The following is a 21,772-nucleotide window of genomic DNA, read 5'->3' on the forward strand; positions in this document are numbered from 1 at the left end:
CTTGTAGCTGAAGAAGGGGATGGATACGAGACAGACCACCAGGACTACTGCGAGGTGTGCCAGCAGGGAGGGGAGATCATCCTGTGCGACACCTGTCCCCGTGCCTACCACCTTGTCTGCCTGGACCCCGAGCTGGAGAAGGCCCCCGAGGGCAAGTGGAGCTGCCCCCACTGTGTGAGTGCAAGTGCCACTGCCCGGGTGGGGGACATATCTGGTGGCGAAACATCTCTTGGGAGACGTGGAGGTGCTGCTCAGGGTGCCTCTGGGCTCTGTCCCCAGCTCGGGGACGCGCCATCATCTTCCCTCTGCTCCCACAGCCCTGCTCGGTGCTGCCAGGGCTGGGGCCTGCTGGGGAGGGGGTTGCTCAGGGCGCCCACAGCCTTCCCTGCACCACCTCCAGCACCTGAGCACAGGGATGTCCCGTTCCCCACCTCGTGTGCCCTGCAGAGCTTTGATTTCTCTGCAAGCAAAGCAGAGCACTGCAACGAGAGCCTGGTTCCAGAGCCAGGCTGGAGGGGGCTTTGGGCAACCTGATGCAGTTGGATGTTCTTCCCCAGGAGAAGGAGGGGATCCAGTGGGAGCCAAAGGAGGATGAGGATGAGGAAGAGGAAGGTGGCGAAGAAGAGGAGGATGACCACATGGAGTTCTGCCGTGTCTGTAAGGATGGAGGGGAGCTGCTGTGCTGCGACACGTGCCCGTCATCCTACCACCTGCACTGCCTGAACCCGCCCCTGCCCGAGATACCAAACGGTGAATGGCTCTGCCCTCGCTGTACAGTGAGTGTTTCCAGCATTTATCGCCCTGTTCCTGCTCCTGTTCCTGCTGGCCCCATGGCCCTGCCCTCCAGCCCCTTGCACCCACCTCCTGCAGCTGTGCCACTGCCCCGGGCCCTGCTGCTGGGCTGGCTCCTGCCCTCTGCTGCCAGCACTGCTCCTGGGACAGCATCGCCCCCCGGGGCCCTGCCTGTCCCCCCGGGGCCCTGCCTGTCCCCAGGCCGCTCTGCTGCCTGCATAATGTCCCCATGTAGGCTGCTGGCTTTTAGATTGCTTGTCAAGTCCCATTTGATGCATACCCTGTGTTAGGGGGGCCTTTCCCCCTGAGGCAGGCTTGCTGCGGAGGTAGGCGTGATTTGTGGGGCCTTGAATTGTGCTGGGGAATTAAATGTGGGAGTAATGAAACATTTATGGTCCTCGGGCTGCCCTGGTGGCAAGGCCTGTCCCCACAGGGGGGCTGCTCACACGGACACCTGGGGCTCTGGGGGCTGGAGGGAGGGATGTGGGGGGATCCGAGGCCTGACAGGGTTCACGTTAAACCACGCGCTCTTGTGGATTTTCTTTTTCATCCTCAGTGCCCCCCTTTAAAGGGCAAGGTGCAACGCATCCTGCACTGGACCTGGAAGGAGCCGCCGGCCCCGCTCCCGTCCACGCTGCCGGCCCCGGATGCGGAGCTGCCTCTGCCACTGCCCAAGGTGCTGGAGGGCATCCCGGAGAGGGAGTTCTTCGTCAAGTGGGCAGGGCTCTCCTACTGGCACTGCTCCTGGGTCAAGGAGCTGCAGGTGAGCGCGGGGCTGGCAGCGGCATGCCCTGGCCTTGGCCGTTCCCCTGCGGCCTGAGGGGTGACGGCAGCTCTGTCCTGCTGCAGCTGGAGCTCTACCACACGGTGATGTACCGCAACTACCAAAGGAAGAACGACATGGATGAGCCGCCGGCCTTCGACTACGGCTCTGGGGACGAGGACAGCCAGAGGGAGAAGCGGAAGAACAAGGACCCGCAGTACGCCAAGATGGAGGAGCGGTTCTACCGCTACGGCATCAAGCCCGAGTGGATGATGATCCACCGCATCCTGAACCACAGGTGAGGAGGAACGGGCAGCAGAAGGGTGCTGCCAGGGCGCCCGGATCCCTGGTGAGTGGTGTCACCCTCCCCATGCCCCCCCAAGTTTTGCAGCTGAAGCTTTGAGCAGCCACTCAGTCTCCTGTGCTGGTTTTCCCGTTGTGCACAGATCTGATTCTGATGGTCTGTCTGGTGAGCTGAGCTCCTGGGGCACCTGTCACACCCTGGGATACCTATTACACTGCCAGCCGTGGGATTTCTGTATAAAACCTAGTTTATGGCAACTATTAACTCAGCAGTAGTTGTCTGTGGTTTTGCTGAGGGCTTGCTGGACATCTGGCTGGAGCTGCCTGTCAGGAGCAGCCGATCTGTGCTGGCTGGGCTGTTCCAGCCCCGAAATCCACATGTACAGAGCTGCGGCAGTGACAGTGAAGGCCATGCACATTCAGCCCATGCAGGCATGTTCCCAGTCTCAGGGCAGTGCCCAATTTCTGGGGAGCAGCCTGAGCTGGTTTGGGTGAAGGGAGGGTTGGCTGAGGTCTCCTCCCCAAGGCTGGAAGTTCTTGTCCTTTTGCAAAACCGAGTTCACACTCTGATAGAATTTCAGCTTGTTTCAAGGTTGCTGTCACCTTGGGGTGGTTGCTCCTGAGGTGATACCAGCACCAGCAGTGAATTGATGCCTTATTTTCACTTCAGTTACGTTGCACATTAATAATAGAGGTAGTAAATTTTCCCAAAAGTTGGCTGCATAGAGTTGCTCCATTCTTCCCAGATGTATTGTTTGGATCCCCGATGCAGCCTAATTATTCCATAAATTGCTGCTGCAACCTGGTGATCAGGCTTTCTTCCATCGATTGTACCCTGTGGCTGCTATTGCTGACCTAAACTGCTTTTGAACACCGGTCCATTTCTGTGTAGGTCATTTGTTCCTCTTAGAAACCATGCAGCCCATCTGCATTCACATTAAAGGTAAGCTGGCAGCAGGGATCCGATATTACACGTACTGGAGAGGTGCATAATGCCCACTTACCTCCTCCTACTGCTGGTAGGAACAGTGCCCGAAGATAGGAATTTGAACAAGTGCCTTACTCCGTGATGAAACCTTGACGTTTGCATTTCCTTTGTGCAGAAGAAATATCCTGCACAGGAAATCTGCTGTGCAAATATATATTTTTTTTTTACATCAAGCAGCTAGAAACACCTTTTTATTGAATTTCTATATTTCAAGTGGCAACTTGAAATTTCAAGCAGCAACACTGCTTGGGGGCTGTTTGACAGAAAACAAACAAATCTGTCTGGCTAATTTTCCTGCGAGCTTTACATTGTCTGCTAATAAGGCAAAGTTTATTTTCCCATAGGTACATAATTGGCCTCTGTAGTGTGTTTGTTCATTTTTCAGTGTAACTGAAGCTTCATCGGGTAATGAATGCTACAGAAAAAAGAGAGTAAGCTCTGCTCTTCATCCAGTCCTGGTAAAACAGGAGTACAGGGTTCAGTGAAATGGAAGAGAAGCCTTTAGAGCTTTTTCCATGGGAATGCCATCACCTGTGATAAACAACAGCAATTTCCTGTGCCAATGTGGAACAGATACGTGTATAAAATACACATTAAAGTGCAGGTATAAGTACTTGCTCTTTAGGGTGTGGACCGGTAGCTTATTAACAGAGACAAGAAGAACCATGCCATGTCACAGGCAACATGGACAGAGCTTGTGGTGGCTTTTGGCTGCCAGCACTGATTTAACATGCGCAGCAGATTAATGGGCAGCAGATTAATGGGCATTTCAACTGTCGATGGTTTCCTTATGGTTTTTTTAGCTATGCTTGGATGTCATGGAATGTATGAAAAGCAGAGGATGAAGTACCCGGTTCTGTGGAAGCAGATTATGGTTAGCTTTTTCCTGGGGATCATGTCTCCAGCTGATGAAGCTGTGGTGTTCCTCCAGGGGGATGCTCCTAGACTTGTTGCCCTTGGACGTGCTGTCTCCACCCACGGCTGGCAGTAGTCCATATTTATATGTGGATGTACACTCATCTGTGCGTGGCAGAGAGATGAGAGCTGTCATACAAACAGCTGTCTCTGGGGCTCGTGCTCTGGCAGACTCAGATGTGAGTCTCCTGGGTGTCTGGGGACAGCCACTGAGGGATTACCACGTCAGGTACTGTTGTGTGTAGGGTTTCTTGTCTCAAAAGATTTTCATTTCAAAGTGAGCATTGTGCCAATACTGTGAAATGCACACACAGGCTGTTTTCATCACTTTTTTTGTCTCATTGATATGTTTTATGTGGTGTATTATAGCTTCGATAAAAAGGGAGACATTCATTACCTGATCAAGTGGAAAGATCTGCCGTATGACCAGTGCACCTGGGAGATCGATGAGATAGACATTCCCTACTATGAAAACCTCAAGCTCCTCTACTGGAATCACAGGTACGAGCCATCCAGGCAGCGTGACTGCAGTTGATGTGTGCTGCAGACCTGTAGCTGCCTTTCAGAGGGTGGTTGCTGAGCACTTTCTCAAAGCTGGGTCTTGGTAAGATCTCTCGTGGAAACGCTCCACCACTCAGGGCTGCCTTGAAATCCTGTCTGTTGGCTGTTTTCCAGCTTATGCTCCTCTTCTCCTACATCTGTACTGCTGGAAATACTCACAGCCTCACTGTGCTTCATGGAGGCTCCGTGGTGCTGCTGTGTATATGTTGTGGGGGGAAATATAACGCTCTGATGAGATTGCTGTCCTTCATTTTGGCTGATGTTGCAAGGACTCTTGGAAGGGAATAATTAATGCTCCATGAGTGCCCATGGGAACTGGGCCAGAAAAGCTCCTGTGGGGAAACAGGCAGTGGAATTTGAGAGGCATTTCTAACCCCTGGCTTGAGACCGGGAGACAAATGTCTGTCTGCCTTTTCCCGATGAGTGCTCACTGTTTCAGGGAGCTGATGCTGGGGGAAGACACACGCCCTCTAAAGAAGCTGAACAAGAAAGGGAAAAAGCTGAAGGAGGAGAAGCTAGAAAAGCCTCCAGAAACTCCTCTTGTTGATGTAAGTAAGAACGGTGGGTTCAGCAAGAGGGTGTGTGAGCCCACAAAAAGAAAGGTCTCTCTGTGTCCCGAACCTGTTACGTTTTTCTTCTTTTGTCCCTTCAGAGACGGTTTTTCTTTCTTTCTTTTTTTTTTTTTTCATTTGAAGCTCTGGGGTCCTTCACCCTGTGCACAAGGATGTTTGGGGTCTCCTTTCCCCAAACCTGTGCAGGTCTCACACGCACTGGGAGAAACAGACGTGTGCTGTGAAAGACCTGTGCTAAGGGGCAGGGCTGTGTCTGCATCTCTTTTGGGGCCGTTCTGTGTCACAAGGAGGGATGTGCTCGACTACAGAGAAGGGAGAGGGAACTGATTACTGCTTTGTGCCTTTGTTCAGCCTACAGTTAAGTTTGACAAACAGCCGTGGTACATCGATGCTACGGGAGGCACGCTCCATCCTTACCAGCTGGAAGGGCTCAACTGGCTGAGATTTTCCTGGGCCCAAGGGACTGATACAATCCTGGCTGATGAGATGGGGCTGGGGAAGACGGTGCAGACCATCGTGTTCCTGTATTCCCTGTACAAGGAGGTGAGCACACAGCAGTCCCTGGGATGGCTATGAGCTGCTCAGCCTCCTGGCACAGAGGGAGCAGCTTGGGCTTTGTCTCCCTGAGCAGGGCCACTCGAAAGGGCCGTACCTGGTCAGTGCCCCGCTCTCCACCATCATCAACTGGGAGCGTGAGTTCGAGATGTGGGCGCCTGACTTCTACGTCGTGACCTACACAGGGGACAAAGAAAGCCGGTCGGTCATCCGGGAAAATGAGTTCTCTTTTGAAGACAATGCCATCCGCAGTGGGAAGAAAGTCTTCCGGATGAAGGTAGGGGCTAAGTCTGTGTGCTGCCCCTGTTTTCACTGACTGACCCCCAGAGAGGGAGGTTCCTTAGGTCCCTAATCAGCACTTTTCCAAAGAGAGAAGCTGACAGCATTTATAAATGTAGAAGACTTATGGTGGGCTGTGAAGATTTCTGCCAGACCTTTTTCTGTTTCTGTAATCCCCTGCTTCGTTCTAATGTTCAGATGGGTTCTGCTGGCATGAACAATTGGTGTCACTTGCAGCAGCATCACCGGTGGAGGCTGTCCCATTTCCTACCCTCTTGTAACCTGGCTTTTCTCTTCCTCTGCTCCTCCAGAAGGAAGCCCAAATCAAGTTCCATGTCCTGCTCACCTCCTACGAGCTGATCACCATTGACCAGGCGGTGCTGGGCTCGATAGAATGGGCCTGTCTGGTGGTGGATGAAGCACACAGGCTGAAGAACAACCAGTCCAAAGTAGGTAGCAGACATTTATGAGCAATTCTTCCAACCCAGTGCTTTTGCTGCAGAGATAAAATGCCCCCTGCACAGCCAGTCTCTTGCTCTACACTTTGCTGCTTGGGATGAGAGATGTCCTCAGCTTGCACAGGCTCTGCCCGGGGCGTGTTTCAGTGGGATTTCTTTCTCTAACGCCCTCTCACATTAGAGAGCTGTCAGTAGTGAGTTAGGTGGCAGCCTGGCTGGTGGTGCCAGCAGCAGGCTTGGGGCAGTGAGCCTGCCTGCTGGTGGATGAAGCACGGGCTGAAGAGCTCAGCTTGTCCTGCAGCAGCATGAAGCCAGCAGGCAGACAGGCAGCGAAGTGTCTGATGCACTCAGGAGTTTTACATCTTTTATGTTCAGTGCTCCAGCTCTGCACGCAAAAGATGCGAGGCTGGTTGTTTTAAACGAAGGAGAGAAGCCATTGGTGCTTTTTAAGCAGAACACATAGTGGAGCGTTTTATTTTGTTCTGATTTTTGAGAAAAAGCAATTTGCTTTTTTTTTTTTTTTTTTTTTTTCGAATAAGTGGGGATGGCTCTGAGCAGGACATGCAGGCGGTGGTCTGGCTTTGCACAAGGAGAGGGAGCAGGGGTCACTGCTGAGTTTCCATGTGTACACTCTGCAGATCTAATTGTTCCCAGATGATTTGTCAGTTCCTCAGAGTTCTTTTAACCTAATGTGATTTCTTTTCCAAGTTCTTTAGAGTATTAAATAGCTACAAGATTGATTACAAGCTGCTGCTCACCGGGACTCCACTCCAGAACAACTTGGAAGAGCTCTTCCACTTGCTCAATTTCCTGACTCCTGAGAGGTTTAAGTAAGTTGTACAAGTTCTCTTCCTGGAAAGGGAGGACAGCCTGGATGTGATCCTTGCTGGCCAGTGGGGCCGTTCAGTGGGTGGTTTTCCAGGGCTCCTGTCTGTTTGGTAGTGCCTGGATGCAGTTACTGCTGTGTAAATGTCACTGATCTGCATGGCAGGTTGCTGGCTAAGCACATGGGCCCAGTGGTTGGCCATAACAGCCACACACAGATTTTATTAATGTTAAATACTACTTTTTTGGCCCTGAGTGTAGGTACTGCTTTCCTATCAGGCAGGAGGTTTGCGTCCTTCCTCTCTCTGTGGAGACAGTGGTATTTTGGGGAACTTGTGCTTTAGCTCTGCAAAATGTCCCTTTTGCTTAGTGCTGTGTTGTGGCTGCTTTCGCAGTAACCTGGAAGGATTCCTGGAGGAGTTTGCAGACATCTCCAAGGAGGACCAGATCAAAAAGCTCCATGACCTGCTGGGTCCCCACATGCTGCGGCGGCTCAAGGCGGATGTCTTCAAGAACATGCCGGCCAAGACAGAGCTGATAGTGAGAGTGGAGCTGAGCCAAATGCAGAAGTGAGTAACAGCATCGCAGCAGGCTGTGCCTGGCTCCCCTGGGGCAGTGTGGCTGCCTTCCCTGTCTGCAGCACGGGGTGGCAGTGGGGCTCCAGGGGTCAGAGAAACCCCTCTGTTACCAGACCCGCTGTGAGAAGAGCTGGAGTCTTTTATGTGCCACAGGGGAGGGCTAAGTCTGGCTAAATTGGGCTCCACGTAGTCCCAGCTGCTCTGCAGGAGGTGTGTGACACACGGCAGGCTGTCTTGCAGGGAAAAGTGTGTTGCTCCTTGCTGTCACCATGGGGCAAAGCTCCACGTACACCCAGCAGCAGGGAGCACTCCTGGATGCTGTGCCCCCAATCCCATCCCACTTCCAGGGGCTGTGGTGTCTGCAGAACAGCCAAACGGACCTGGCCCCAGGCTGGGGATGCTGAACCATCATTTAAAAAAAAAAAAGTCCCTGTACCAGATATGTCTTTTGAAGCTCCATTGACTTAATTGGAGTTCGTTGGTGCCATCTGGTTTTTGCCAGGCCCGTAATACCAGTGTCTGTCCCATCCATCTGTGCAGGAAGTACTACAAGTTCATACTGACAAGGAATTTTGAAGCCCTGAATTCCAAAGGTGGAGGGAACCAGGTCTCACTGCTCAACATCATGATGGATCTGAAGAAGTGCTGTAACCACCCGTACCTCTTCCCTGTGGCTGCTGTGGTACGTGAGCTCTGTGTGCACTGTGGAGACATCTCACAGAGCGTTGTGTGTAATCCCTCAGTGGGGTTGTTTCCATGACCTGTCTCTGGTTAAAGGTGCAGGTTTCGGTGGGAGTGATTTGATGCAAATATTTTGTCCTTGCAATGCATGTGAGTTTCTCCCTGGAGTTACTGAATGTTTTACTCAAGGCTAACCAGAATGTCTTCACAGGAGGCTCCGGTTCTGCCCAATGGATCTTACGATGGGAATTCTTTGGTTAAATCTTCTGGGAAACTGATGCTGCTCCAAAAGATGCTGAAGAAGTTACGGGATGGGGGTCACAGGGTTCTGATCTTCTCCCAGGTGAGCAGTGTGGAAGGGCTAGTGAGGAACCTTAAAAATTGCTGAAGGCTTTTTTTGTTCTGTATGAGAATTTTGTTAGGTACAGATAGAGATAGGTGGAAGAGCTGCTGACAGCTTATATCACAGCGTGACACCTTGGCAGTCACGGTGGATGGACTGCATTCGTCCCTCTCCCGAGGGAGTCCCTGTAGTGTTTAAAACCTTTTTTTTTTTAACTGTGGATAAAAGAGAATGGTAATAGTGCTTCCCCTTGGGGAAGGCCGTTCAGACATAATGCCCTCATGTTGGCAAAGCTGCCTCTGGAGGATGAGACGTGAGTGCTGCTCCTCTGCAGTACCCAGCTGCTTGCAGGGCTGCTGCCCACCGTGACCTTCAGGCTGTGGGGGTGAGCCTGGCAGTGGCTCCAGGGCACACAGCAGGATGTGGGGAGCACGGTCAGTGCCTCGGGGTGCTGCTGTTTGCAGCAGTGTCCCCCAGCCCTGTGCATGGCCAGGCTCTCTGCAGCACGGTTCCTGCAGAGCTGCTCACACCGTGGTTGCCTCGTCCTGCAGATGACAAAGATGCTGGACTTGCTGGAGGACTTTCTGGAGTACGAAGGCTACAAGTACGAGCGGATAGATGGGGGCATCACCGGAGGCTTGCGCCAGGAGGCCATAGACAGGTTTAACGGTACTTGCTTTTCTTCCCTTGGAGGAGCAGGTGCAGGCACTGCCTGCTGGGGGGGATTTATGGCAGCAGCCAGCAGCGGGGTCAGGCTGCCTGTGCCTGAACAGCCCCCGCTCGCACAGCCCAGGTGGTGTGTGGGGTTGCATGCGTGTCTGTTGTGCAGCTCTCTGAGAATTCAGTGTCCTGCTGCTCGGCGTAGGGCTGTTCCTACCACGTGGTTAAGCCCCTGCAGTGGTGTCTGAGCCTGGTCCTGACAGCCTGTTTGGCTTGAGAGACTTGGCATATCCCTTCAAGGCCTCAGTAGGCTGCAGAGCTTCCCCTTCAGGTCTGGAGCTGTATTTTCTCCAATAACTGATTTCCAGGCAGTGATATATTTTTACTCCTTGCCTTCCGTGCCTGTTGCTTGTTGGCTTAGACTGATGATTCCTGATGTTTTATAACTAAAGCACGGTACTGCACCTTCCCAAGTAAGCCAAGCTCCTCTCTGTCTCACCTTTTACCACCTGTGGGTTTCTCTTTCTCAGCTCCTGGTGCTCAGCAGTTCTGCTTTCTCCTCTCTACCCGCGCCGGTGGTCTGGGCATAAACCTTGCTACAGCCGACACAGTCATTATTTATGATTCTGACTGGAATCCCCACAATGACATCCAGGTTTATTCCTTTTTCTTTTCCTTCCAGTATAGTAAGTACCTTTCTGGCTGGGCCCTCTCTTTCCACATTCTGCCCACTGAAATGAGCTGCTGACACCTGCAGTGTTTGCACGTTTCTGTTCAGGAGCCCCCTTCCCATTACTGCTGCCCTTGGCCTGGCCTGTCTGCGGTGTGGGGGAGAACTGGGCATAAAACTGGCTTTGCTCCATAGGCTTCTTGTTCTCTCCTGCTGCTTGTTTGCAACCAGCTGTCTCCTCCTGTTCTGGGGACCTTCCACTTGTGTTCCCAAAAGCCTCTGGTGAACAGCAGCTAATGCCTGACCACCGATGGGAAACAGCAGCTGGAGGGGCTGAGCAGCAAATGCCTCTAAAAATAATGGAAAAGTGTGGACAAATGCTTTTCCTTCCCTGCATCCTGGCTGAGAGGAGATCCTCTCCTGAGCTGCCCATCTGTGCCAGCGTTTCCTTTCCCTGAGTCTTTGGCAAGAGGGTGTGCTGGTACGGGGTGGTGACGGAGAACTGAGGGCCTGGTGAATCTGCAGACAGAGGGTTCCTGAGAGGAACGTCCCTACACTGCCTGCCTTCAGACCCTTCCGTTAGAGGCCTCCGTTAGGGAGCTGGTTTGCCTGCAGTCAGTGGAGGGGGAAGGAGAACTCCCACAAAGCCTTCAGGTTGTCTCTGAGGAGCCTCTTTTGCTCCACTGCCCTGTAGCTGCTGTTTGTTGAACTGAACTTTGCTCTTGCTGGTGCCTTTTGTGCCCTGGAGGGATCAGAACTTGGCCTCCTTGTGTGGCGTGGTGGGGTGCCGTCCTCGACAGCAGCGGGGAGCAGTTCCCAGCCTTGTCCTCAGCACTGGGGACCTCACTTCTGGGATAGGGGGGCTCCTCTGGCTGGGGTCTGGGGCCAGGCTGGCGTCACTGCTCAGGCTGGCTGCGAACGAGCTGCTCTGCAGCTTTGTTCTCTGCCTGCAGGCGTTCAGCAGAGCTCACCGCATCGGGCAGAACAAGAAGGTGATGATCTACCGCTTCGTGACGAGAGCCTCCGTGGAGGAGCGGATCACCCAGGTGGCCAAAAGGAAGATGATGCTCACCCACTTGGTTGTCCGTCCTGGGCTTGGCTCGAAGTCGGGCTCCATGACCAAGCAGGAGCTGGATGACATCCTCAAGTTCGGGACGGAAGAGCTCTTCAAGGATGATGTGGAAGGTGAGGTTGGGAGGGAGCTGGGGGTGCTCCGAGCGAGGCAGGTCCCTGTCCGAGCTGCTGGGGCTCACTCCTGTTCTTCCTCTTGCAGGCATGGTGTCTCAGGGGCAGCGGATCGCCATGCCGGATGCTGTCACCCCTTTCTCCGACACGCTGTCAACCAAAGGGGGTGCAGTGACTCCTGGCATGAAAAAAAAGCACGGTGGCACCCCTCCAGGTCTGTAGCCCCCACTGCTGGGGCGACTCGGCCCTGTGCCCAACCTGAGCTCGCCCATCTCGGGGTGCAGGCGAGGTGATTTGCCTTCTGTTCCCCACACTTTGCTCTCCAGGTGACAATAAGGATGTGGATGACAGCAGTGTGATCCACTATGACGATGCTGCTATCTCTAAGCTTCTGGACCGAAACCAGGATGCAACTGATGACACTGAGCTGCAGAACATGAACGAGTATCTGAGCTCCTTTAAAGTGGCCCAGTATGTTGTGAGAGAAGAGGATGGTGTGGTAATGTGATTAGTATCATGTCTTATAATCGCATCTCTGTGTGTGTCCCTCCATATGTGCGTCTTCCTCTCCCTTTCTTGTTCCTGCAAGTGGTTCTCTGACCTGTTGCAGACTCTCAGTAGCACTCAGTACTCTGGGCCTCCTTTCCCATCGGAAAAAGGAGCTGGTAGAGGACTGATGTTTAAGGTGGAAGCAATAAGGATATCCAGGTGCTGGTGGGCTGGGTCTCCCGGGAACCTGAGGAGCTGTGAAATGGCCACACGGACAGAAATGTTTTTGGTGTTGGGTCCCTTCCCTGTGAGGTAGCTCTTCTGGTTGTTCCCACAGCTGCAGGATGCGATATTGCCACCAGCACGTAGGCACTTTGTGCTGTCCCTCTGAAGGCTGCTCCCTGGAGACTGAGAGCAGGCATGGTGCTGCTTATGCCCTGTATTGCTTTTATTTTCCCAGTAGCTAACTGACTGACTTCCTTCATCGGTCTCCCAAGTCTGTAGCAGGCTGCTATTCTGGGAAATCTCTGCACATCTGTAATTTTTCCCTAGACCCGAGTACGGGCTCTGCAGGGCAGGAGGGGTGGCAGTGTTTGTAGGGGCTGTTTCTAGGTACAGGTGGCAAGGTCTTGCTTGCCAGCAAATGGCTCAGTGCCCTCCCTTCCTCTTGCCCTGGAGTGCAGTTAGAAGACAGGCAGCAGTGTGACGTGGGGAGGTCTGCAGCTCCTGTCTCAAGCCTTTTATCTTCTGGTTTGCAGGAGGAGGTGGAACGTGAGATCATCAAGCAAGAGGAGAATGTGGACCCCGACTACTGGGAGAAGCTACTGCGGCACCACTACGAGCAGCAGCAGGAAGATCTGGCCAGGAACCTGGGGAAAGGGAAGAGAATCCGCAAGCAGGTCAATTACAACGATGCCTCGCAGGAGGACCAAGGTATGGCCTCGACTGCTCAGCTGCCACGTGGGCTCAGGGGCGGGTAGCAGGCCCTGTGGGCTTGCTTCTCAAGAATTGCACACACGGGTTCTCCAGTGAACACAGTGGCTGTATTTGGGTGCTCAGCCTTCCTCTGCAGTTTGATAGACTGCCTGGGTCTGTGCTTCCCCAATTCTGAAACTTTTTTTTTTGTCTGTAACTGTTTTTGCAGGAAGAATTTAGGAAAAAACATGTCCGTGGGCAAAATATTTTTATAAACATATATATATATATTTTCTGTATAGGACAATAACAGTTCTGGAATAGCTGAGATTGTGATTTCCTGTTCGTTGTTGTGTCTTTCTCTCTCGCTGCCTGGTGCTGGATGCTGGTTGCACCAGTCTGTGGGCAGTCTCTCACCTGTCCTGCTGTCCCTCCTGGGCACGCTTGCAGTCTTCTCTGCTAACCTTGCCTCCCTTGTGGTCTGCAGAGTGGCAGGACGAGCTCTCTGACAACCAGTCTGAGTACTCCATTGGCTCCGAGGATGAGGATGAAGACTTTGAAGAGAGACCAGAAGGTCAGAGTGAGTTTAATCATTTGATACTCCACCGTAGTTGGCTCTGCAGGACCTTCAGTGGTAGCCTATGATCTGGGGCTGGCTGGCACTCCAGTGCTACAGGAATGTCTGGGCTGGAGGGACTGGCTTGCTTCGTAGCCTCCGTTCTGAGGGAGGTATTCCTGCTCACCCTGCGAGGTGAGGTGATTTCCAGGGCAGGAAACATGACCTGCTCTTTTGCTCACTGGCTGTTGCAAGACCTTGGCCTGGTCCTTGTGGTAGAAGGATCTAGACCACAGGAGTAACAGGCATGGTATTCCCTTGCCTGGTAAGTGCTGGAAAGTGCCCCTGGCGTGGGGAGACCAGCGTGGTGGGTGAAGGGGACTGCACACGTGGCTGGTGGTCTGTGCAGGTTCTGCTCCCATCAGGAGGGAGTTCAGGAAGCTTGGAGCACAGGGCCATCAGCATCTGCACTTTGACCATCGTTTGACCTTCCTCGTTGGCTGGGCACGTTCATCACTTAGGCTGCTTGACTCTAGGTGGCAGGAGACAATCACGAAGACAGCTGAAGAGTGACCGAGACAAGCCTCTTCCTCCTCTGCTGGCAAGAGTTGGGGGGAATATTGAGGTGAGGGTCAGCATTGGCCAGAGCACATCTGATGTCTGTCTGTTCTCATTCGTGCTGGGTCACCAGCATCAGTCCTGGTTCAGCACGTGTGACAGCTGTGAGGCTCTGAGATGCCGCATATTTTCAAGGCATCTTATTTTCACGTCTTATTTTCATCCTATTTTCATGTTGTGATCACAGTGACACTTCTGCTCCCTGCAGGTTCTCGGGTTCAATGCCCGTCAGCGCAAGGCTTTCCTGAACGCCATCATGCGGTGGGGCATGCCGCCCCAGGATGCCTTCAACTCTCACTGGCTGGTCCGGGATCTGCGAGGGAAGAGCGAGAAGGAGTTCAGGTACGGTGGTCCCAGGTGGGCATGCTGAGGTCTGTCCCAGGCTCTGCACTGGGTTTGTTACACGCAGCTTTTTCCTGCTTTGTGCCTGGCGGTGGGACTCTGCCCCTGCCCTCTGGTGAAAGCAGACAGCTTGGGTGCTTTGCTCAGCAGGGGGTTTGTGGTCCAGGCTAGAAAAAGCTTTTGCCTTCTTTCTGTAGGGCGTACGTCTCTCTGTTCATGAGACATTTATGTGAACCTGGAGCAGATGGTGCTGAAACCTTTGCAGATGGCGTTCCTCGGGAAGGGCTGTCACGGCAGCACGTGCTGACTCGGATAGGAGTTATGTCACTAGTAAGGAAGAAGGTGGGTGAGTAAAATTTTAAATGTGCCATTTCAGGTATGTTCTGGACACTTGTAAATGCCTTCTTGCCAGGGATCCCCTCGCTGAATCTCCACGACTCCCTGCACATCTGTTTTTGTCACAGACGTGTGTGATGGTAATGCAAACGTCCTTTCCAATCCTGCCACTTCTTTCTCCTGAAGGCATGTGGGCTGAGAGGTATTTCATAGTCAGGGTGACAAAAAAAGAAATCAGACTGGAGATTTGTTCAGCCTCCCCAGAGCTGTGAGTCTCAGCGCAATGGGGTCAAATGTCCCTGGCAGGGTGGGTGTGGTGATCCTGCTACTTGGTGAATCTGCATGTAAAGCAGCCTGAACATACAGGGTCTGCAGCACTGGGCTCGAAAAGTCAGGAAAAGAGGCTCTTCTAGGCTTTAGTTTGCTCCAGACTGGGTGGGAATACCACAGCTCTTTCTGTGGTATTTTAGTGATCTAGGTCAGTTGGAGGTAAAGTGCACGCTTGGCAAAAAAATCATGAGAAAATCACATTTTGAACTTGCAAAAATTCTTAGTTTTGTAGTTTTTTTTTAATTTCAGATGGGGCTATTATGGTCGCCTCTCAGACCTCCTGTGCTGTATAGGCCAGAGATTTTCACTTGCAGCACCTTGCATTGTGCCCAGCATCTTGTTTAACCAAAGCATGTCTTTTAGAGAGACATCCAGCCTTGATTTGGGACTGAACTCAGCGAGTTTCTCTGTTGTGTGGCTAATCCCAGGCATGTGCTGACCCCATAGATAGCAGCAGTTAGTCAGGTGTAGAGGAGGAGATGGATGCTCAGCTGTCTTGCAGAACTGGACATCCACAGATCGCAAGTGATGGGTTGCTTGCCAAGTCCATTGCTGAGACTCCTTTTTCATCAGTGTGGTTCCCCACATCATAATCCATGTAGCAGCAAGGGAGACACTGAGTTGTCCCAGGGAGTCCTTCAGGTGATCAGAGAAGTGGTCCCAGTGTGGCAATGAGGAAAGGCAAATGCTGAGGGTGACAGCACTTGTTTTTGGCTGTGTTTTGAGCACTGACTATTACTTTGCTGGGTAGGAAGAGTGGGAAATTGCAGCCTAGGGAATGGGACATACAGGGGAGGCTCTGTGGAAAAGGGAGAGAGCAGAGAGACCCCAGAGGCTAGGGCTGTAAACTCACTGCATGAGCACTCCCAGCAGCCAGGGGAGGGACTGGTGCAGGGCAGCTGGTGGAGGTGCTGCTGAGACCTGGGAGCCTGGAGAGCAGCAGGGCACGGACAGCCCACGCTGGTGTGGACAGAGGCATCTGCTGCTCAGCAAAGTGTGCCACTACCTGCAGGCACAGAAGTGCCCCGAGACTGGCTGTTACTGTGCTGCTGCCTGTCTGTGTTTGACTTGCTGGCATGCGTCTGCCCCAGGTCCAGGAGTTTGAGCACGTCAACGGGAAGTACAGCACCCCAGATCTGATTCTTGAAGGCCCAGAGAGCAAGAAGTGCAGTGAGATTGTTTCTTCAGACCCCAACACCCCTGTCCCGGCCAGCCCAGCGCATATGCACACAGGACCTCTTACCCTTGCAGGTAAATGTGCCTGTGGGCTTCCAAGTGATTTTGGTCTGGCTGAGGAAGGGAGGTGGAACAAGGCATCGGAAGGTTTTGCAGGTATCTGCCTGGCACTGTGCAGTTGGCAAAGCCCAGGAGTCCCTGTCAACAGCTTCCTTTCTTTGCTGCTGTTACAGAAAAAATAGAAACACAACTTGGATTCCAAGAGGAAAAGGAACAAGTGGAGCAGAAACCCAAGAAGGTGTCTGACAGCCAGGTAGGGTGGCTTTTTTCAGCATCTCCTCCGGGAGGCCTTTTCAATGCCTGCCTGGGAACTTGGAGCTCTCCCAAGAAACGGGCAATGCTAGGCTGAGTGCTGCACATGCTCTCTCCTTTCCTGGGCTCCAACCTTTCCCCTTCTTGGAGTACAAAGTTACAGACATTTCATGCTGTCACTGCTCTGCGAGTCGTGCAGGAGCTGAGATCTGTGAAACCAGGCCAGCATTAGCAGCCCTCGAATATCCCAGCTGCATGCTCCCATGAGTTTCTGCAGTCTTCCCGTCCAGACTGACTAGACCTCACTCCCACACAAACACAAAACCTTGTGGAAGAAGTGTGGGGAGAGAATTGATCACGAACCTAAGCCCACGCCACTGCCCAGCAGACTCTGCAGAGTTGGGGTAATGGGTTTCTTGGGAAATGCTGCAGCATTGCTCAGGGATCAAACCACATCCCTCGGACTGCTGGGCTAAGTGTGGATGCTTTACGTTAAGGTGCCTGCAAGTGCTGAGAAGGTGGAAAGTGAAGAGCACCAAGAAAGCTGTGAAAGCAAAGAGAAACTGAAGGAAGAGAAACAAGAGGAGGGTGAAAAGGCTGAGCCTTCTCCTGAGCCTTTAGTGAAAGGTGAGTCTCTCTGGCACAGAAGAATGTAATCCCCAAGTGCAGACTCCATTCTGAGCAGCCTTTGGTACATTTCTGAGGGCTGGGACACTTACCAGTGACATTGATGTGTGCTGGAGAAATTCTTCAGCTAAAGTCACACAGACACTGGAGCATGACCATGACAGCCTCAGGTATGCTATTGCTCCTGACAGGTTTTCCCTCTGGTGCAAAGCTCTGGCACTTGCGTCTTGCTTAGGTCTTTCTCTTCTCCAAACCACAGTGGAAAACCTGGATGTCACGGTGTCCTGTAGAAATTCCTGAAAAAAGTCTTCCTGTTGAACTTCCAGTTTGTTGTTTAGATAACGACAGCACATTATCACAAATGTAATCTACACTGTAATACTAAAGCACTCGTTTAGTATGATGTGCAAATCAAAAGAAACCAAAAGTAAGTTCTGTGAAATGCTCATTTTTGGGGGTGTTTTCTTTTATAATAAGGTGTTCTGTTAGATATCTCAAGTAACAGGGAAAGTATATTTTCTTGATAAAATTCAGAATAATATTATTTGATGTTTTTTTAACAACTTGAATGTACATACAATATAATTTCTTTACCCTAAGAGGGTAAAGTCTATCCAGATGTTGTTCCCTGAAGAGCATTTTCATGTCAAGTTTTTCTCACAGTCCCGTTCCCTTCTACAGATGAGGGAATTCAAGAAAAAGAGAAGCCTTTGGAAAAGCCAGAGCTGAACAGTAGTCCTGGTAAAGGGGAGGACAAAGAAATCAAACCAGGTAAGGAGAAAGGAGGCTTTTGCGAGAGAAGTGGCGTGAAGTGCCCTGGGGGGCAGGTCTCGAGAGCAAGGCAGGTGTCTGGCACAGAGGCAAGGGCAGGCGTCTGCAGGGTGTTGGCACAGGCAGCTGGCAGCACCTGCAGCAGTTAGTGCACTGTGCTGATGCTCAGAAGCCAGTGAGCCCCAGACCCTGTTACTGTGGGCACTGCCCGTGCTTGTGAAAACAACAGGAGCTGCTGCAAGGAGCAGACGGTCGGCAGCCGTGGAGCAGAAAGTGGGCTGGTTGTTCTCCCAGCTTTAGTGGGGAGTTCCTCCTGCAGTTAATAGGGCAGCGATGACACGGATCAGCCTTTGGCTGAGTAAATTATACAGGCATAATTTTGTGTGTTTGCCAAGCAGAGGATACCAAGGTGGAAGAGAAGGAGCAAAGCGAGACTCAGCAAAATGGTGACAAAGAAGAAGAGGAGGATGGAAAGAAGGATGACAGAAATGTGAACTTCAGATTCATGTTCAACATCGCTGACGGTGGCTTTACAGGTAACAGCAAGAGACGAGGCATTTTAAAAGAGCCTGTGAGCTTGAATGTTCTGCAGCCTCATGGCAGAATGTCTCAAATATCTCAGCTCTGCACTGTTCCCGTGGCTGCCTGGGAAATCTCCTCACTCACGCTGCCTGCTGTGCTCCTGCAGTGTCCCCAGCAGCTCTGCTGGCTGACCAGGCTGTCTCTCTCCTGTTTCTGCAGAGTTGCACACGCTGTGGCAGAATGAGGAAAGAGCTGCCATCTCCTCCGGCAAGATCTATGACATCTGGCACCGAAGACACGACTACTGGCTGTTGGCAGGAATTGTCACGTACCCTTTAGCTTTGTGGGCAGTTGCCTCCCCGCGCTGGGTGCTGGGGAGGCTGCGGGGGGAGGAGACCTCTGTGGAGCAGGGGGAGCAGGGCAGCTGGGGCGATGGGGAGGGGATGGAGCAGGGAAGGGGATTGGAGAGGTGTCACCGAGAAGTGCTGCCTCCTGGCCAGTTCTTCCCTTGACGCTTCCTCTGCGCCCAGTCACGGCTATGCCCGCTGGCAGGACATCCAGAACGACCCGCGCTACGTGATTCTGAACGAGCCCTTCAAGTCGGAGATACACAAGGGGAACTACCTCGAGATGAAGAACAAGTTCCTTGCCCGGCGGTTCAAGGCAAGTCACAGGTCCAGGGCTGGCGAGTCCTCAGCAGTGGCACAGCAGAGCCCCTGCAGCGAGGATGGAGCCAGAAAGCACTTGGCAGCAGAGCAGGAGGCGGCTGGGTGTTTTGTAAGACGCTCGTGGCAGACAGAGGAGCACCCAGGCACTGCTCGAGGGGCAGGGCTGGAAGAGGGGGAGCACTCAGTGGCTCTGGAGGGTGGTGAGACCAGGCTGGCCAGTCCGGGTTTGTGCCTGGGAGTGGACTGGGCACTGTTCCTGCTCCTCACAATTGCAGTGCTATGGAAGTGCTGCCCAAATCCCTTTCTGGGATGCTTGGTGTGTGACTGGGCCTGCTTTGGGATTCCCCAGGAGCTTGTTGGGGTCGGGGGGGGAGGATGGCAGGCATGTGGGCAGCTGTAGCTTCCAGAGTGACACTGGTTTGCACTGGTGCAGTCCTGAATCTGTCCCGAATCCTTGCTCTCCTGTACCCCCCCAGTTGCTGGAGCAGGCCTTGGTGATAGAGGAGCAGCTTCGGCGGGCTGCGTACCTCAACATGACTCAAGACCCCAATCACCCGGCCATGGCACTGAACGCCCGTCTGGCTGAAGTGGAGTGCCTTGCTGAGAGCCACCAGCATCTCTCCAAAGAGTCCCTCGCTGGGAACAAGCCTGCAAATGCCGTCCTGCACAAGGGTACGCAGCGCGCTGGGGAGCGAGCCAGCTGCCCGCAGGGCTCCGTGTGAGCGGCTCCAGGCCCGGAGCTGCCTTGCTGCACCCTGGGGCAGTGGGGGGGCTGGGGTGCGTGGCTCAGCGCCCGTGGGTGCGCCTTGCAGTGCTGAACCAGCTCGAGGAGCTGCTGAGCGACATGAAGGCCGACGTGACGCGCCTGCCCTCCATGCTGTCCCGCATCCCGCCCGTGGCCGCGCGGCTGCAGATGTCGGAGCGCAGCATCCTGAGCCGCCTCACCACCCGCGGGGGAGAGCCCCCGGTCCAGCAGGTCAGTGGGCTGTGGGCCAGGGCACAGAGCTTGCCCGGGAGGCCTGCGACTGCTCCACCTCGTGTCCGTGCTGTCTGTCCACAGCTCTGCTCCCCTGCCTTGCCCTGCGAGCGCCCCGGTGCTGCTGGATCTTGGCAGGGTGGAGGGCAGGCTGGGGCTGTGCTCCGGGCTCCACGACAGTGCCTGTTTCACCTTGTTATTTCCTCAGGGCTCCTTTGGTTCCTCCCAGATCTACAACAACAACTTTGGGCCGAATTTCCGAGGTCCTGGGCCTGGTGGGATTGTTAACTACAGTCAGATGCCTCTGGGACCGTACGTGACCGGTAGGTTGGGATTTCTAGAAAACACTGACAGGGGAAATCAGGGGGCCACGAGCAAACCCAAAGGACTGTGGGCAAGCGAGCTGTTTTCTCTCTTACCAATAGATATTTAGCCGTTTCTGAGATTTTCTTCTGCAGTTCCCATTTCCATCTGAGGTAAGGCTGTGCTTAAACTGCCTCCTTCCACGCGTCGGGACTGGCGGTAGCACGCGTGCGGGTCCGTACGTGGTGGGAGAGGGCTCAGCGCTGCCGTGGCTCCCCCCCCCTGTGCCCAGCAGACCGTGAGCCCCCCTCTCTGTCCCCCCAGCAGCCCCCCGGGCCACCCTGCAGCCCACGAGCAGGAGCCGAGGGACGGCACTGCCACGGCGGGGCAGGGGACGCGCGGCGGCGCTGCCCGTGGGACGCGAGCCCTGCCGCAGGCCCGTGCCCCCTCGCCTTTGAGTGTGCTTCGCCCGATGTGACCCCACCACCGCAAGAACTGCTCTGAAGGGGATTTCATTTCCTTGTACATTTTTTGCACTTTCTTATTGAAGACTTGAAGAGTTTGTCTGGAAAACGTGGGATGAGTTAAGAAGGGGTATAGAGTAACAGTATTTATGTCTGTTTTTATCGACGCGTATCAGATTTAAAGGGAGACCTGTTGGAAGCTCTGTTTCTAGTCCAGTTCCTCCATGCTGACCGTTAGGCGCCAAGCTTAATCCTGTTCGGTAGCTTCCCTGTGAGTTCTATTTTTATGTCTTCTTTGTGTTTGAGCAAGTGCATGCCCGCCGCTGCCCTGCTGCCAGAGGGAGGGAGTAAAGAGGAGGAGGAGAGGGAGAGGAGCCTGTGCGTGGCCTTTCACGTCGCCCTGGCCCCACAAGCAGGTGGCTGAGCCTTGCCCCGGTGCCCCTGTGCTCGCAGCCTGCCCTGGCTGTGCTGTGGCTGTGGTGGGGCTCCCGGAGCAGGGAGGAGGCTGCAGGGGGGAGCAGGTTGGGGAGCGTCCGCAGTTGCTGCAGTGCTCGGCACGGGGTGCACCCGGGCTGGGTTGTGCTCCCCTGGGACCCCTCTGAAGGAAGGGGCCCTCGGCTGCCCCCTTCCCTGTTCTCCATGGCCGTGGGCTGCCCGGAGCTGAGTGAGGTCTGAGCAGGGCGCAGGAGGGCGCGGGCAGGAACCGCTCCGGGCCGGAGCAGGGAGGTGGAAGCCTTTCTGCCTTCGTGCCTGGCGGGCTGTTATTTTGTGATACTGACTGCAGCGTGATGACCTTTCGTAGGAGGTTTATGGCACCTGTAACCAACACACTCACATTTACTTTGTACTCTGTGTGTTTCGGTTTATGTTCTCTGTGTTTTAATAAATCCTGTAAAACGGAGGCAGGAGCAGCGTGGTTACTTGGCTGGCGGCTGCGCCCTGGCCCTGCCAACGTGCCCGTGGCCTGGCACAGGGGGCTCTGCCCTTCTGCCCACGGGAATGGGGTGGGATGTGAGCGAGCTGCTCAGTGAGTTGGGAGAGGGGCCCCGAGAGGGCTCCCCTACGGTGCTGCCCCCTCTTTGCACCAGAGCAGCACGGATGCGCCCACAGCCTGGCACAGCAGCCCTGGATCCAAACGGCAGCACCGGGGCAAACCAGCACTTGTCAGCATCCTGCACACACACGGGGGTGCACACACATGCACACCGGCATGCATAAAGCCTGTGCACACACACCCCC

General features: G+C 53.8%; 1 protein-coding gene across 9 annotated transcripts in view; it reads left to right on the plus strand.

The window, feature by feature from the left end:
- CHD5 (chromodomain helicase DNA binding protein 5) overlaps nt 1–21,434 on the plus strand; it is a 33,322-nt gene extending 11,888 nt beyond the window's left edge. For 4 of the 9 annotated variants that reach the window (XM_084495088.1, XM_084495090.1, XM_084495095.1 and 1 more), the window contains 35 exons: nt 8–174; nt 558–776; nt 1,349–1,555; nt 1,642–1,853; nt 4,131–4,262; nt 4,762–4,870; nt 5,246–5,437; nt 5,526–5,726; nt 6,040–6,177; nt 6,895–7,016; nt 7,407–7,580; nt 8,130–8,271; nt 8,482–8,613; nt 9,165–9,282; nt 9,804–9,928; nt 10,897–11,128; nt 11,217–11,342; nt 11,455–11,627; nt 12,376–12,550; nt 13,020–13,112; nt 13,625–13,713; nt 13,915–14,048; nt 14,246–14,390; nt 15,806–15,965; nt 16,124–16,203; nt 16,700–16,829; nt 17,493–17,600; nt 17,999–18,136; nt 18,342–18,450; nt 18,653–18,785; nt 19,267–19,462; nt 19,603–19,766; nt 19,975–20,089; nt 20,192–20,242; nt 20,394–21,434. In XM_084495088.1, the coding sequence (XP_084351214.1) occupies nt 8–174; nt 558–776; nt 1,349–1,555; nt 1,642–1,853; nt 4,131–4,262; nt 4,762–4,870; nt 5,246–5,437; nt 5,526–5,726; nt 6,040–6,177; nt 6,895–7,016; nt 7,407–7,580; nt 8,130–8,271; nt 8,482–8,613; nt 9,165–9,282; nt 9,804–9,928; nt 10,897–11,128; nt 11,217–11,342; nt 11,455–11,627; nt 12,376–12,550; nt 13,020–13,112; nt 13,625–13,713; nt 13,915–14,048; nt 14,246–14,390; nt 15,806–15,965; nt 16,124–16,203; nt 16,700–16,829; nt 17,493–17,600; nt 17,999–18,136; nt 18,342–18,450; nt 18,653–18,785; nt 19,267–19,462; nt 19,603–19,766; nt 19,975–20,089; nt 20,192–20,199 (4,898 nt within the window). In that variant the 3' untranslated portion in view covers nt 20,200–20,242; nt 20,394–21,434. The remainder of the gene's footprint in view (nt 1–7; nt 175–557; nt 777–1,348; nt 1,556–1,641; nt 1,854–4,130; nt 4,263–4,761; nt 4,871–5,245; nt 5,438–5,525; nt 5,727–6,039; nt 6,178–6,894; nt 7,017–7,406; nt 7,581–8,129; nt 8,272–8,481; nt 8,614–9,164; nt 9,283–9,803; nt 9,929–10,896; nt 11,129–11,216; nt 11,343–11,454; nt 11,628–12,375; nt 12,551–13,019; nt 13,113–13,624; nt 13,714–13,914; nt 14,049–14,245; nt 14,391–15,805; nt 15,966–16,123; nt 16,204–16,699; nt 16,830–17,492; nt 17,601–17,998; nt 18,137–18,341; nt 18,451–18,652; nt 18,786–19,266; nt 19,463–19,602; nt 19,767–19,974; nt 20,090–20,191; nt 20,243–20,393) is intronic. The other 5 variants (XM_084495089.1, XM_084495093.1, XM_084495092.1 and 2 more) reach the window with 5 other exon arrangements.
- The last annotated feature ends 338 nt before the right edge of the window (nt 21,435–21,772 follow it).

This window comes from Aythya ferina (assembly GCF_964211825.1).
Source record: "Aythya ferina genome assembly, chromosome: 21".
Taxonomy (NCBI): domain Eukaryota; kingdom Metazoa; phylum Chordata; class Aves; order Anseriformes; family Anatidae; genus Aythya; species Aythya ferina.